This window comes from Canis lupus, chromosome 1, assembly GCF_048164855.1.
Source record: "Canis lupus baileyi chromosome 1, mCanLup2.hap1, whole genome shotgun sequence".
Classification (NCBI taxonomy): Eukaryota; Metazoa; Chordata; class Mammalia; order Carnivora; family Canidae; genus Canis; species Canis lupus.
This window is the reverse complement of record NC_132838.1, coordinates 90,736,724-90,754,030: the sequence shown is the minus strand read 5'-3', so window position 1 is coordinate 90,754,030 and position 17,307 is coordinate 90,736,724. Positions and strand designations below refer to the sequence as shown.

General features: G+C 44.7%; 1 protein-coding gene across 5 annotated transcripts in view; it reads right to left on the bottom strand.

The window, feature by feature from the left end:
• DMRT1 (doublesex and mab-3 related transcription factor 1) overlaps positions 1 to 17,307 on the bottom strand; it is a 113,550-nt gene that overhangs the window by 17,146 nt on the left and 79,097 nt on the right. The window contains exon 5 of one of the 5 annotated variants that reach the window (XM_072839518.1): positions 1,724 to 1,875. The exons of the other annotated variants lie outside the window; for them this stretch is intronic. Within the exon in view, the coding sequence (XP_072695619.1) occupies positions 1,754 to 1,875 (122 nt within the window). The 3' untranslated portion in view covers positions 1,724 to 1,753. The remainder of the gene's footprint in view (positions 1 to 1,723; positions 1,876 to 17,307) is intronic. 5 annotated transcript variants of the gene reach the window in all.

Here is a 17,307-nt window from a genome sequence, read left to right as displayed (position 1 = left end):
CAGCACTCACCCCCCAGCCCCCGGCAGCCCCCCTGCTGGCCCAGGACACCCTGTCCCCTCCTCTGCAATCTGCTGCTGTGGGGCTCTGAAGGCTCTGCAGTAGGAGGATGCTGGGGAAGAGAAGGCAGGGATCTGCCAAGTGACTCCCACTTGATTTTCTGAAACACCCAGCATCTGACCATTAGCCACAAACAGATAAGTTGCCCCGACCCTTCACTGCACTGAATCACATGAGAGATTCCTGAAGTCTCTTTTGCTTGGAAAAGCGGCTTAAAAGATGTGAGAACCGGGGCAGCTGCTTCCTCCTGGATTCATTTTCAGCAGCTCAGATGATGCTTGGACATCAGTGCTGCCTATTTCAGCAAAACTGTGGCTTTCTCGGGGAGAACCCCGGGGGCAGCTTTGTGAAGGCGAAGAAGAGGAGAGTTGGAGGCAGGTGTTTCCCTGGGTGGTGTCTGCAGCAGGCAGGGTGCCATGCCATGGCCTTGTGCCGGTCAGTCCCGGTTCGAGGCCTGAGGACAAATTCTGCCTCTGATGCTCAGCGCTCGTGGGACCTTGGATGCTAAGTACCACCTCTGGGCCTCAGTTTGTAAAATCTGCCAAGTGAACTTATTACTACCCACCTCCCCAAAGGGTTTTTGCGGAGACGATAAGCAAAGTACAGCCTGGAACACGATAGGGCCTCAATGAATGATAGCGATTATTACTAATAATTATGCTAATAAATAATGTGGGCTGAGGCTCATTTCACAAGCCTGCTTACCTAGGTCAGCATTCAGCTCCTGCTGGAGACCGGGGGTCCAGCCTTCCTAAGAATCCCTGTTTCATCCCGCAGTGTCCACTGCCTGCACTCATTACAGTGTTCCCTCCTATGGTTCATTTACGCAGGGCTGTGGAGGGCTGGGTTTCCAGAATGGCCTCTGTTCTTTAATTTCCTTTTATCCTTCCTTTCTTACTTTCTGCCTTTTTCTATCACTTTTTATTACTACAAAAATAATACATGTCTACAATACACATTTAGCAAACTACGTCCTTCCGTATTTGGTAGTTTGACACAGAAGCTTCTAAGGACCTTTACATAAATGGGTGACTTTGGTTTCAGGGTGATAAATTTACCCCCTTATCTAATGCGAATATCTGTGTCTTTTCAATTTTACCTGGGTTTATTACTGTGAAAACTAGCACTTCTTCCTAATACCAATAATTAGAAATTCACTTTATTCGGTGCTGGGACAAATACTTCACTAGGATTCTGGAGCCTCAGTGAAGCGCTAGAAAACAGGAGTTACTGTTAGGAGAAAGTAACTGTGTTAGGACTTTGATTCTTTCAGTACCAGAGGTTTTCTGGTTTGTTCTAGGACTGTTTTCTCATTAAGTCCCAGGAAGGGAGGCAGAGTCTTAGCTGGAGATTCTCTCACCAGTAGATGTTTTGAAGGCCGTGACTCAGAGAGAGAATGGGGACACAGGCTGTGCATGGGCCAGAATGTTTTTCCCACATGTTACAGAAACCTGACCTAGTCAAAGGGACACTCAAAACGTACCCACTTAGAAATAGTATGTCCTGGATACTGAGTGGTACTTAAGAGCACTTTAGAAATTTGGCAGCACTTTAGAAATTTGCCCTGCCCCCAGAGGACATCCCTGCAGTGTCCAGGTGTCCAGAAGCCACCTGTTTGGAATGAGAACATTGGCAAGAGGGTCAAAGCATGAAGCCACCATTTACCTCGTGAGTTAAATTCATCATTAGTGCTTCTCATCCAGAGCTCCAAGTGGTTCCGGGATGGACAGGACTGTTTCTGGAGCGGGTCGAGGTGAAGGGGAAGGTGTAATCTAGCAGAGGGGAGACCAGGGAAGAGGCCCAGGGACCACAGATTCCTAACAACAGACAAGAAGTGCGAACAGGTGAGAAAGACACAAAGGATCAGACAAGGGGCAACTGAGTGGCTCAGTGGTTGAGCCTCTGCCTTCGGCTCAGGTTATGATCCCAGGGTCCTGAGATCGAGTCCCACATTGGGCTCCCCACAGGGAGCTTGCCTCTCCCTCTGCCTCAATCTGTGTCTCTCATGAATAAATAAATAAAATCTTCAAAAAAACAAACAAAAGCACAAAGGATCAAACAATCAAGTAAAAACCCCACCACCTTCCTCCTGAGTTTGCTTCAGATGGCCGCTGGCATACATCTGAAGCACTTACTGATCACCTGCTCTCTTACTCTGCAATGGAACAAGTAGAGAAAGACGGTAATGTTGACTGAATACTTGGTATGTTTTATGTTTAATCGCAACAGCCTCTTACATTATTGTTTTTCATCGATAGATGATGAGGAATCGAGGTTCCAAGTTATGAAATTATTCCCACGGTCACATCCCCAATAAGTGACCCAGCCGGAATCTGGTCCCAGGTGTCTCTGGTTACAGGTGTGTCTGGTGTTTTCCTTATGAGAACAGAGACTTGTTTTATTCACGGCCCTATACCCTGTGGCTATAGCCATTAGGGGGACAGAGCACATGCTTAATAAATATTCTAAGAATGAGGTAACTGGTTTGCACCACACCGCTTTTTTAATGCTTAAGAGTTTTATTTGTTTTTTGTTTTTTAATATTTTATTTACTCATGAGAGACACACAGAGAGAGGCAGAGACACAGGCAGAGGGAGAAGCAGGCTCCCTGTGGGAGCCCAATGTGGGACTCGATACTGGGACTCTGGGATCATGACCTGAGCTAAAGGCAGATGCTCAACCATTGAGCCACCCGGGTGCCCCAACTTAGGAGTTTTAACTAGTTCTGTAGGTGGATGAGGAAATAAAAAGGAGTAGGAGTTGTCTCATTGGTGAGGACACCCAACTCCCTAATGGGCCTCTTCTAACCCTATAGACAGGAAATAAAGCCTGTTCTGAAATTTATGCTTTAAAAAATGATAGTATAATCAAAAGGACAGGCAGCGCAAAACTTAACAGTTGGTGCAATTTAAATAACGCTTCCGATTCCCAGGAAGCTTGCCATGTAACTGCGGAAAGCACTTCCACGTGTAAATTGGTCACTTTTGAGATGAGCCGGTACCTTCTGAAATTAGCAGATTACTTAAGCTTGAAGGAGCTAAGGTCACCATTTGTTATTTGATTGCTCTTTGCTCTAAGCTTCGAGGGCAGCCAATAATGCAGAGTGCTGGACTTCCACTCTTGTTTTCAAATTAAAGATTTAATTACAATCTTCACTGAAGATGAACCAAGTGTGAAAATACCTGATCTACTTGGAACGCGGGATCGAGGAGGAGTGTGTGGGTTGGAGTCAGTGCCCGGGCATTTAAATACTTTCAACAGTAGCATTAAGGGTGAAATCAATTATATTATGACCAAATGCTGCCCTGAGGGTTAGTCAGAGTCAGGGAAATTTATATTCTTCTTATTTATCATTTTCTTACAGCTGAAAGTTTTTTTTTTTTTCTTGGTAGTTATTGTGATAGACAACAGACTTGAATCTCCAAGACTTCCAGGTTGGCAAGGCAGACACATCTTTGAAATGCGTGGAGACACACTTGCAGACTAACCCCGTGGCCACTGTGGATTCATGTGTCAGGTGTGCCTATGAAAAAGGCTGAGGCTGAGAGTTCTCTGTATGTCTGCTGAATTAGGCCTATTTATTGTGGTGTTCACATCCTCAATCAGGCAGTAATAAAAGCAGTCTTTCCAAAACCTATATGATGGCACCACATTACTTACTTTTTTTTTTTTTAAGATTTTATTTATTTATTCATGAGACACACAGAGAGAGGCAGAGACAGGCAGAGGGAGAAGTAGGCTCCCTGCGGGGAGCCCGATGTGGGACTTGATCCCAGAACCCCGGGATCACGCCCTGAGCCGAAGGCAGACACTCAACCCCTAAGCCCCCCAGGAGCCCCACATTACCTACTTTTTTATGCCTGTTTTTTCTTTTAAAGATTTTCATTTATTTATTCATGAGAGACATACAGAGAGAGAGAGAGGCAGAGACACAGGCAGAGACACAGGCAGAGGGAGAAACAGGCTCCATGCAGGCAGCCTGACGTGGGACTTGATCCCAGGTCTCCAGGATCAGGCCCTGGGCTGAAGGCGGCACTAAACCACTGAGCCACCCGGGCTGCTCCATTACCTACTTTTTTAAGGTAATAGTTTTAATAAGGTTCTTTCACTGTGGAGGAAAGAAGGTGCCTGTATGCCTTTGGCTTTAGTTTCACTTGTTCTAATATTTCTCTTAGTGACCAGAGTGACGTTACATTGTCCAAGAGTTTAAGAGTAGATTCATGAGGCTCCTGGGTGGCTCAGGCAGGACTCTTGATTTCGGCTCAGGTTATGATCTGAGGGTTGTGTGATCGAGCCTCACGTCAGGCTCTGTGCTAGGTGTGGAGTCTGCTTGAGATTCTATCTCCCTCTCCCTCTCCCCCCCTCTCTGATCACATGCATGTTCTCTCTAAATAAAGAAATAAAATCTTTTTTAAAAAAAAGAGAAGAAAGGGGATCCCGGGGTGGCTCAGCGGTCTGGAGCCTGCTTTGGCCCGGGGCACGATCTTGGGGTCCCAGGATCAGGTCCCACGTTGGGCTCCCGGCGTGGAGCCTGCTTGTCCCTCTGCCTGTGTCTTTTTTTTTTTTTTTTTTTATGATAGTCATACAGAGAGAGAGAGAGAGAGGCAGACCTCTGCCTGTGTCTCTGCCTCTCTCTCTCTTTCTCTATCATGAATAAATAAATAAAATCTTAAAAAAAAAAAGAAGAAAAAGAAGAGAAGAAAGACTTACGTGAGTTAACATGAAAGATCTCTAGGTGGGATTGAAAAAAGTAGACTGAACTTTAGATTGATGATTGAAAAAAGTAGATGTGAGCAACAATACGGTCGCTACAACCCCACTTGTGTTAAAAAGCAAAAAAGTCTGGAAAGACACACAATTTAGCTTGTGAGGCAACTGTTAAATGAGGAAAAAGACAACACAGTACACGCACATATTACATATTACAACTGGTTAAAAATATGTATGTGTATTCAAAAAAAAGACAACGGTCAGGAATTTCAGACAAAATAAAAAACAGCTGTGTTCTGTTCACTCAAGAAAAAATAAAGTTATTTTGACTGTTCACTCAGAAATATGTTTGGAGAAACCATAGTTTTCCAATTTGTTTTTAACTGGTCTCTTTTAAATCTGACTTAACAGGCCCTTTCTAGACAAATAAAGCACAAAGATAGCTGTACGGCAAGTTTCATCTTGATGCAAGTATGAAATGCCTGATTGCAAACTATTTTCAAAGAAAAAATATGTAACTAGAGTCTAGTGATATTATTCATATGACCCACTTTAAGCTATTTTGATTTTTGGAAATGCTACTTTGCAGAAGGTCTAACTGGCTGATAAAAATCTGCAGTGCATTATTACCATTAATCTGTTGTGATACAGCAGGTCTTCCTCCAACAATTCTGGACAATTCCTTTGGTTAAGCTGCTCATTTTGGGATGCGTGCTTTAGGCAACTAGATTTACTAAATTATCTTGTTAACTTTATAAGCTTCTAAGATAAAACCTTATATACCTCCCAAAGCAAATAAGGAACTAGAATAAAAAAGAGACCATGATGTCTGTTTGGAACATTATAGAACAGTAATACTTTATGACACAAACCCTGTTACTCTAAGTGTGACCTTATACTACAGGCACAAATAAGATATCTGAAATAAAGTCAAACTTAAAGCCTGATTCAGGCGTGGCTCCATGTACACAAAAGATGTAGTTGCTTCTAAGTAAGTGATTTGAGATTCCGGGAACAAAAGATTTTGTCCTCAAAATACACCTGCCACCCACACCAAAATACCTGAAATTCCACCATTAGAAATTCATTTCTTCAGAATAAACACCAATGTCCTTTGAGAATGCAAATAATCAGAAATACTTAAACCTAAAACCAGTATTTTTTTTTTACATTTTTAAAAATTAAGTTCAATTTGCCAACATAAAGTATAACCCCCAGTGGTCATCTCATCAAGTGCCCTCCTCAGTGCTCATCACCCAGTTACCCCATCCTTCCACCCACCTCCACTTCCACATCCTTTTGTTTCCCAGAGTTAAGGTTTCTCATGGTTTGTCTCCCTCTCTAATTTTTCCCACTCAGTTCCCTTCCTTTCCCTTATAATTCAATATTATTTTACCATGTTATTTATCAGGCTGTTTTCTCTCCAAAGAGAGGGTGCCACAGGGGAGCAAGGTTCCAAACGCAGGAACAAGTCCTAGATATGTATGCGGGCCCTCACTCTGTGAAGCAGTTGGATACGATGATGAAAGCCAATTCATTTCTCTCCTGGATTGGTCCTGTCTAAAACACCTTCAACTGTAATCTTTCTAGGAATTTTGGCAGGCACAAATTCAATCAGAGACATACAAGTGAGATCATGAAATTCCTAGAAAACCAATAATGATAACTACAATTGACTGAGCACAAACCCTATGCCATATGCAATATGAATCCCTGGTCAGAGGGAGGAAGACGTCTGTCCAGAGTTGTGCAGCACTAAGGGACAACCCAGGTTGGCACACACCATACTCAATTTTCCATTGTTCAACAGTGTCCCACACCCCCCAAAAAAAGTTACAAAGGAAAATAATCTGACCATGAATCATTGTTGAAGCTCCCCAAATCAATCAGATTCTCTGAATGGTCACTCATACTTTCAATCTTTCTTTAAGTACATATATTTTGATTAAGAAAGGTAAAAAAGGGACACCTGGATGGTTCCACGGTTGAGCATCTGCCTTTGACTCAGGTCATGACCCTGGGATCCTGGAATCGAGTCCTGCATCAGACTCCCTACATGAAGCCTGCTTCTCCCTCTGCCTGTGTCTCTGCCTCTCTTTGTGTCTCTCATGAATAAATAAATAAAATCTTAAAAACTTTTTTTAAATAAATAAGTAAATAAACTTCCCCAGAGAATAAAGGAAGAGGAATGATTCCTGTTTCATCCTATGAGCTTATGACAACCACGGTGCAAAAACATGATACAAATACCAGAAGAAAAGGAGAGAAGGTTGAGCTCACTTACGGTTTTAAGTACAGAAGTCCTAATAAAGACAGGTAAAGTGAATCCAACAATGTATTAAAAAGATAGTGTCTCATGACCAAGTAAGATTTATTCTGGGAATATGAGGAGGATTCTACATTAGGAAATTCATTAACGTGACTTACTGCATTAAAAAGAGAAAAATCACACGGCTATTTTGATGGATGCCAAAAAATCATTGATAGAAAGGTATGGCACATTCTTGTAGCTATTCACGTGCATTACCATCGCGCACACTGGACAGGGACAGAACACAAACTATGTGAATCTATATGAAAGAAATGATAGAACTTCACTCTGACACTTCTGCTTTTCTGTATTATCTGATTTTCCCCCCCAATGATCTTGTATTGCTTTTTGTAAAAATAATGGTAGCGATGGCCTGGCATGAAGCCTTGAAGTAGGGAGTCACCCAGAGAACAATCCAAAGCCCTCTTCAGGCAGCTGCGGTCTATAGTCCGTGCCAATAAAAGAAATAGTAATGTTCAAAGAGCAGATGAAGAAAAGAATATTGACAGAAAATAGAAATCAGTATTTTCAGCACAGGCAGAGAAGTTTCCTAGATCAAAACAGCAGAACCAGGGAGAACTAACTCCATTCTTGTAATTCACTTTGGAAAACATCATGATTTACAGGTTTTAGAGCTGGCTACTTCAAGGAGAGGACGTGGCCAATGAGGGAAGCTGGGAGCACCAAGGAGGGAGTACAGATCGTTCCTGTACATGGTACAACATGGGAGGGAGCCCTGCAGCGATGGGAACTTATAGGAAAGTCCTTAGCAGCCTCATGAGCTGTTCCAGGAGCAGAGGGTGGGCACCAGGGTTATCTCAATATGAAAGATCCTGGACCACCCAGGACACACAGCTGAGCAGGAGGTGAGGTTAGGATGCAGCTACTACGGAAACCAACAGGATTTTTAGGGGAGAGGGCCCATGAGGGATGAATACGTGGTCACTGAAGGCATCCCTAGAACACTGGGGGTGAGGCAACTCAACCAGGAGGAGCTGGGGGTGGTTAGAAAGTCACCCTGGAGCTGACTACCCCACCACCCTCCTCTCTCAGATCAAGGACTGCCTCTGCCCTTGGCCTAAACTTAGACTGTTACAGGACCCAGTGAATGTTGTTATTTTTTTTCTTAAAATTCATTTTTTTTTAGAGAGAGAACATGCAAACGGCGGGGGGGAGGGGGAGGGGGAGAGAGAGAAGAGAGAGAATCCTGAAGAAGACACCCCAAGGAGCATGGACCCCGGGCTCCCAGGACCCTGAGATCCTGACCTGAGCGAAAACTAAGAGAAGGCTGCCCAACCAGCTGAGCCACCCAGGCACCGCGATCCTGTGAATGTATTTCAATGCCACTAAAGTGCACACTTTAAAATGGCAAAAATGGCAAATTTTATGTTCTAGACATTGCTCACATGGCCCAGCAAGCCCTACAGAACAGCAAGTGGAAGACGACAGTGGCCCAACCAGAAAGAAAACCAAAGAGAAGGCAGACGAGACCAAAAAAAATCATGAGACGGTTCTTTCCGTTAGTACGAAAGGCTAGTACAGAGTCCATGGTGCCAGGGCCGGCAGTCAGATCTGCAGCGTCTGCGGCCTCACCACGAAGGGTCAGGGTCGGACCTCCAATCACCTAAATTTGCAAAAGAACAAGTGCAGCCAATTTGCACAGTTGTCTCAACAACCCAAGTAACTCACAATGGGGTAGCACACGTCCTACCTACAGAAGAGCCACCAACCCAAGGAGAGAAATACATTCTCCAAAAAACATGATTCCTTCCCCAAGGAACTTGTGGGGCGAGCCAGCATGCCCTCCTTCCAGGGCTCCGCACACCACTGGCTCATATCAGGCAGTGGCCCGGGACAAGGCTGACACCCACGGCTGGTACAATTACAGTAAAATGTTCCCAGCCCCGAGAACGATTTGGGGATAATTTCACTTACGGCACGGGGGACCCTTTTCTACCTATCAATACACAGAACAATACACAATAAACCTCTCTGGCTTAACGGCAGCCAAGTGCTATTCGCAGGATTAAAAAATGAGCAAATCATTTGCCTCCATTTCCAGGAGACAAACATTGGGTTTGTTAAGTAAACAAAAAGTCATTTGTACTCAAAAGACCACTCAGGATGGATATAAACAGTTCTGATTTACTCCAACGGGTGTGGAGGGGGTGTCATTTATTTCCGTCCACTTAGCACTGTAACAACTGCTTTTCAAAAACCGACATTGATTCATGAAAATGAACATACGGACTCTCTTTGCAGCATAAACCCCAACAGCCTCAGGCAACAGAAATGTAGTACAAGGCGCTGGAGACGGGCCTGCGGAAGCAAGCCATTAGCCGGTATTTAACGCAATCTATGGCTCATCAGAAAAGCGCTTAGCACAGGAGTCAGACCCAGACAGCCACTTAACTGTCCCCTCCAGCGATTACACTCTCTCAACCCAAGAGTGTGTCAAATTAAAACAACTACACATTGACTTTTTGCTTCTGTAAACATTAAGGGGTGATTGACAACGTGAGGCTGCAGCCAGCCAGGCATTATCATCCACCTCTCTTGCTTCCCTGCTCCCAGGTCTGTCTCCTTAGGGAGAGTGCTACAGAGGGCCAAAGGGTTTCAGGGCTCTCCCGCCGGAGCTCACCTAAGGAGGGCCTACCATCTTGTACGGATGAACGGCTTCAGGTGATCTTAGAAAACTAAGCATTTTAAAATACAGTATCTGTCACTGTCTTTTAAGAAACATGCTACTCACTTCCAATCAGGAAAATGCAAGATCAGCCAGTCTTCTTCCCACACTATTATCTATTCTCACTGCTTTACTATGATCCTGATTTTGGAAGGATTCTCTTATTTTATTTGCCTTTATTACACAACCATAAGGGGTAAGAAAAAGGTACAGTTGAGACAGATGGAGAGACAAATACCTAAAAGTAAAACAAACAAAAATAATAATAAATAAGCAGGAATATGTATTCATCACTGATATCCAGGTGAATCATCAACTGGCAACTTTACAGTCTTGTTCTGTGGAATGGACACGTCATGCCTAATGTTCTCTGATGATCACAGACAAAGGCCACAGGCAAGTGTTATTAACCCTTCTGATGCTTTTCCCTCTTGGTGCCAAGACCATCCAAAGAGGAAAGGAGTCTTCAAGTAAGGGAAAACTGGATGTGTACATGCAGAAGAATGAAGCTGGACCCTACACCTTATACAAAAATGAACTCAAGATGGGTCACAGATATAAACGTTACAGCTGAAAGTATAGAACTCTTAGAAGAGAAGATGGTGATGGTACAGAGTAGGGTGGGATGGGGGGAGCTTTATGACGTTAGCTTTGGCAATGGCTTCTTGGATACGACCCCAAAAGCATAGGCAACAGAAGAAAGAACAGACAAATTGGATTTCATCACGATTAAATAGGTCTGTCTCTGTGTGTATCAAATGAGGGGAAAATACAATCCACAGAGAGAAACTCACAGAATGGGAATTCGTATTTGCAATTGGTATCTCTGATGGGGGATCCAGGCCACTTCCCTCCCCAACACCTTGTTTTTTGTTTTTTTTTTAAAGATTTTATTTAACTCATGAAAGACACAGAAAGAGAGGCAGAGACACAGGCAGAGGGAGAAGCAGGCTCCCTATGGGGAGCTTGATGTGGGACTTGATCCCAGGACTCCAGGATCACGACCTGCGTTGAAGGCAGACGCTTAACCACTGAGCCACCCAGGCATTCTCCATTCTCCACCTCTCAGTTTTAATGCAAGCAATCCTTGGCAAGTCCCCAAGGACTCACATGTTCACATGCCACCCCATGGCCAGAAGACAGGTTTTCCACCCATTCTTGGACTGAGATCAACCAAGTTCTAGTCTACTCACTTCAATCTGCTATTTAGAATTTAAAATGTGCAACATAGGTTATTAGGTCCAAAGATCAGCCAATGTTAATCAGGATTCAATTATTCCTCCCTCAACCCTACAGGTTATTTGAAGAAGGGCTGATGTTACCACAAGAGTTAGGCTTTTATTACATGTTGCTGAATATTTATTTATTTATTTATTTATTTATTTATTTATTTATTTGATTTTAGTAATCTCTACACTCAATGTGAGGCTCAAACTCAGGACTCTGAGATCAAGAGTCACACTCTCTTCTGACCAAGCCAACCAGGCACCCCAAAAGTTACTTTTAAAATAGTGTTTGGGGCAGCCTGGGTGGCTCAGTGGTTTAGCACTGCCTTCAACCCAGGGAGTGATCCTGGAGACCCAGGATCGAGTCCCGCATAGGGCTCCCTGCATGGAGCCTGCTTCTCCCTCTCTCTGTGTCTCTGCCTCTCTCTCTCTCTCTCTCTCATGAATAAATAAATCAAATTAAAAAAATAAAATGGTGTTTGTTGAACTTATATTACCTGAGTCATTCCTTTGTCTCAGGTTTATTTTTTTTATTTTTTAAAAAAGATTTTATTTATTAATGAGACACATAGAGAGAGAGAGAGGCAGAAGGAGAAGCAGGCCCCATGCAGGGAGCCTGACATGGGACTCGATCCCAGGTCTCCAGGATCACGCCCTGAGCTGAAAGTGGTGCTAAACCGCTGAGCCACCTGGGGCTGCCCTTTTGTCTCAGGTTTAAACACCATGCTGCACCTCCCGTAACAAACTGGCCCTCACCTGTCCAGGACAGAACCACCATCCGTCCAACTGAACACCAGTGATGATGGACATATCTTAGTTCTGCATGATCCAATATGGCAGCCACGAACCATACGTGGTTGCCGAGCACTAGAACGTGGCTAGTGTGAGCGAAGAATTGGATTTTAAATTTTAATTCATGGAAGTCAGAATAGCCCCATTTACCTAGAAGCTCCTGTATTACATAGTACAGGCTCCAGAGAGCAGGCTCAAGAGCTGCAATGCTGATAGTCTGAGGTTGGAAAGACAGAGACATGGAGTCAGGAGACAGCCCAAGCTTTGTCACTTATTCTCTACTGAGCAGTTTGCTCTGCTCTCAAATAAGGCCAATGATTTTTGCTCTACCTACCTGTGGATTCACATAAAGATACTCCCATCTCTGTCCCTGGTTCCCTGCACAGGGTTCCTATAACCCTGGGAATTTCCTGAGTGATAAGGGCAACAGAAGCCTCTTTGATTCTGATAAGGTGGCACTTGGTGGGCCCCTGGACCATTTTAAGATGGGGGCTGAGCACCAGAAAGGCCCAGCCTTAGTTAGAAGCTAAGAAATTCTAGCCATGCCCCATCAACATCCAAGGAGGGGATAGAGGCCAATGGCCAACAATTCAACCATTGTGCCTAATGATGAAGCCTCCATACGACAGGGTTCAGAGAGCTTCTGGGTTGGTGAACACATCAAAGTGCTGGGGGCTGATGCCCCGAGAAAGGCATGGGAGCTCTCCACCCTCTCCCCATTCTTTGCCCTATACATCTCTTCCATTTGGTTATTACTGAGTTACATCCTTTATATTAAACCAGTAATAATCAGGTGGATGAAGGTCCTAGTCTCTGCCACACTTGCCAAAAAAATAAGCTAAGTCTAACTTGTAGCATCACACTGGCATGAACTGTTTAAAGTCATACAGAGCACTCACTACAAGGGCAAAGAGGATAAGGAATCAGAAATCCTTTTCCCAAAATCAGATATATGGGGGAATAAAAGATGTAACCAGTTTGTAGGGTGGGGGAATGTAGGAAAGAGCAACCACCTGGAAAAGAAGCGCTCTGGGTGAGTGGGGTGTGCCTGACCCCAGCACTCTCCATCTCTGGAAAACACCCCTGCTCTGGGCATCTGACTGTCAAATCAGGGCCTGCCATGGGCAGGGCCTGGCACATCAGACGTTAGAAGGTGAGTGGTCAGCAGATTCCAAACACTAGCCATGGGGCTGGGAACACACCGGCTCACTAGATCTCTGCCTCCTTCTCCTATGTCCCAAGAACATCATCAAGAAGAGAAGACATTTAAAGACACTGAATTCTTCAAGGGTGTTACATACTCTACTGTGTTCCCCTAAATTCCTATGTTAAAGCCCTAGCCGCCAAGGAGACTGCACTGGAAACTGGGCCTTTAGGGAGATTAACTGAATTTTTTTTTCAAATTTATTTATTCATGGGACACCTGGGGGGCTCAGTGGTTGAGCATCTGCCTTTGGCTCAGGTCCTGATCCTGGGGTCCTGAGATCGAGGTCCACATTGGGGACTCCCCCGCAGGGAGCCTGCTTCTCCCTCTGCCTGTCTCTGCCTCTCTCTGTGTCTCTCATGAATAAATAAATAAATCTTAAATTTTTTTTAAAAAAAGCAAGAGAGATCAAAGCTCTTTCTCTTTCTGACTTTCTGAGCACACAGAGAGACAGGCCGTGTGAGGACAGGTGAGGCAGCCGGCTATAACCCCAACCACCCCTTGACCTGGGACATCTAACCACCAAAACCGTGAGAAAATACGTGTATTACCGAAGCCACCCAGTCTGTGCTATTTTGTTATGGCACCCCGAGCAGAATAACATAAATCGTGTTAGCATTAAACAAGAAAGTAACACAGCCTGGCTTGTTCAATGTCCATATACATCAGTTCCTCTCATTTCATATAATACGTTCTACTCATTACAGGCACTCATGTGTTGAGTTGAAAGAGCTGGAGATTTACCAAAATAAAATTACACACATATTTCACCTTGAGAATTTTATGGTTTCATAGATGGTTTTTGTTGTTGTTTTTGTTGTTGGGTCCTGCAACAGTTTTCGAACTCAAAAGAAACCCAGCCCTTCCATATAATGGAATATTATTTCGCCATAAAAAGGAACGAAGTGCATGGTACAACGTGGATGAACCAAAAACGTAATGCCGAGCAAAAAAAGCCAGAGGCAAAAGGTCACCTAAGATTCCATATAGGAGAATACGCCAAATCCATAAAAACAGAAAATAGAATGGTAGCTTCCAGAGGGTGGGAGCGAGGTACAAAGGAGGAGTGACTGCATAGAGGGGAATCTTTTTGGGGCAATGGAAACATTTCTGGGATTAAGATTGTGGTGATGGCTGCACAATTTTGTCAATATACTAAAAACCACTGAACTGTATACTTAAAGGAGATGAATTTTATGGTGTGTGAACTGTGTATCAATAAAGCTGTTCTAAGCAAACAAATAATTCAAGCCCCATGCAACCTCTCTAACCATGTAAGTAACAAAGGCAAAATGTGCCCGGATAGGGCTGCATATTTGGAACATCTGCCCACAAAGTGTGGATGTAATCCTGGTTTCTCTAGCTTAAGAAGAAAAAAAAAAAAAAAACACCCAACACATCTCTCCTTAGGTTAGAGAGACCTCGACCAAGTCCTGCATTAAGAGCAAGAAAGCGGGGCACGCGGCTAGGCCCTTCCAGGGCCTGCAGAGGCTCAGAGGGAAGGCTGTTCTCCTGTGGATGCAAAGGAAAGGCAGGCGTCCCCAAGATCTGCTGACATTTAAGGGTCACTGCCCCATGCTCTCTGCCATGGTTCACATCCTGGACATGATGCCAGGTCCACGGACAGAAAACTGGCACTCCAGGGGTTTACCACCTGTGTGCTGACCGAGCCGTTGGTTTACATCCAGGTAGAGGTTCGGGAAGCAGATAGAGAGAACCTGGTCCTGCGGAGAGTTTCAAAGAGTCACTGTTCTGCCCCACAAAGTGGTACGAGGCCACAACTGAACCACCAAACGCACAGATTAGAGATTCCCATTCTGGTTCTGGGCGGCAGTGGGTTACATTTTATTTGCTGCTGTGTTAATGGATCTAACCCGTAAAACGGGAAAAAAGAAATGTGTGGTGTTATCTGGGGCTACAATGAATCACCGTTTGACTGAAATGGAGGAAGAAACACTACAGTTAGTGTGGAAGAGGAGGACATATAATCCAGAAGTTCTTCACCCAGAAACCCGTGAATGGCTTTAACCAAAGTAGGAAACCACTCCAAGCATGATCAGCACTGCCATGTGTACTATTTTTACCAGAAATATAAATGAAGCAACTGTTAAAACTCCTGAGTATGCTTCCAGAAAGTGTGGCGGTCCTGTGTTCAGATTTCCCTTTCACTGTTTACCTCTGGGGTCCTACAACGGTCATTCAGAGAAGACTTGAAAGGAGCCAGAGATCACCAGGTTTAGCAAATAAAAGCACAGGATGCTAAGTGAAATTGAAATTTTGGGCAAAATAAATTATTTTTAGCATAACAAAATATTGTGAACATAATTACATTAAAAGAATCGTTCGTGGGGCAGCTGGGTGGCTCAGCGGTTTAGTGTCTTCCTTTGGCTCAGGGTGTGATCCTGGGGTCCTGGGATCGAGTCCCGCATTGGGCTCCCTGCAGAGAGCCTGCTTCTCCCTTTGCCTATGTCTCTACCTCTCTCTGTGTTTGTCTTTCATGAATAAATAAATGGAATCTTTTTTTTAAAAAAAAGAATTGCTTGTGGTTTATCTGAAATGTAACTCGTAACTGGTCATTCAGCATTTGACAACACAGCCCTAGTGGAACAAGTGCATTGCATTGGGTTGACTTGGGGCTCTTCTCTCCCCCCACCCCAGCTGACAGAGCCAGTGGAAGGCTTCTACCCCTGTCCCACCTCTGGAGGCCAGCCCTAAATGCCCACAATTGTGTCCTGCACCACATCAGGAGGCTCACAAGTGGCACCGTTAATCAATCCCGAGTAAGAAGACATAGCAACTAAGAGGGAACAGGCAGGGGATGCCTGGGTGGCTCAGCGGTTCAGCATCTGCCCATGGCTCAGGGCGTGATCCTGGGGTCCTGGGATTGAGTCCTGCATCGGGCTTCCCACAGGGAGCCTGCTTCTCCCTCTGCTTATGTCTCTGCCTCTCTGTGTCTCTCATGAATAAAAAAAATATTTAGGGACACCTGGGTGGCTCAGTGGTTTAGTGCCTGCCTTTGGCCCAGGGCATGATCCTGGGATCCCAGGATCAAGTCCCACATCAGGCTCCTGCAGGGAGCCTGCTTCTCCTCTGCTTATGTCTCTGCCTCTCTCTCTCTCTCTCTGTCTCTCTGTCTCTCATGAATAAATAAATAAAACCTTTAAAAAAATATTTTAAAAAGGAGGGAGCGACAGCCAGAAAAAGAGCAGAGGGCAATGGTGGGCAGGCTATTTGCCACTGCGTTTAAAGTTAGGGGGAAGCCCTACCCGAGACTTGGTATAAACGGGGGACAAACCTTGGATTCATTGTAGCACCAGTTATGAAAAGACCACAAAATGGTTCTCCCAGCTTCCCTCCTCCAGGGAGAGAAGAGAGAATTTGAAAATCTGTGTTAAGAAGATGATCATGGGGCTGCAGGGCCCAGAATATTATTTTTTTATGGAGCTCATTTTTAATATCAGCACTTTTAGGGTGCATGTAAATAAACCTGATCATGCAATAAATTCAGTGTGCTCTTTTATTTTGCAGATTTAAGCTAAAACACCATAAATCTTCTCTTGGAAGCAGCATCTTTCAAGATAACAGAGGCAGCACCAGGATTTTGATACCCACTAAAAAAAACAATAAATAAGCAACCGACTTCAGAGGCCTCTTCGAGTGCACGTGCTCAGCCGACAGGCGAGGCTCTGGACAGCGGGTGGAAGGGTCCTGTGGGGTTTCCTCGCGCCGCCCTGTATCACGAGGATGGTTCCCGCACACCACAGCAACCCCGGGAGAGAGGGCTCCCTGGCTTTGTAAGAAAGGATGGTAAAAATGACCACTGCCCGCCCAGCAAAAGCGAACCCCCTTCTACGAGGAGATAACCATCCACCCTGGCTCCCCCCTCCGCCGCCGAAGATTCTCGTTATGCCAGTTTCAACAAACCACCGGTGGAAGGCCCATCAACGCTGGTCCCCATTCTTTACAGCAGGAGCCCAGCTGGAAGCTGACCCCAGCATATACTGTATACCCGTGTATATGTGCAAGATGGGACGTATATGCCCATATATAAATACATATAAAGCTAACTTTCAGTGTTCAGAAAACAAAAGCTATCCCCATATAACAGCCAAATTCTGACATAACTCAATTTAGACACCTCATCTGGTGTGCACTGCACTCATTCCCAGTGTAAACCCCACCGCGCCGGGCAATGATATACTGTAATGTCACAGCGCAATCTGGATTTACTATAAAGGGCCGCCGCCGGGCTTCAGAGCAGTAAACATTGCAGCGAGGTGTATTTCACACTGAGCTGGTTTTTATGAAGAACACTTCAC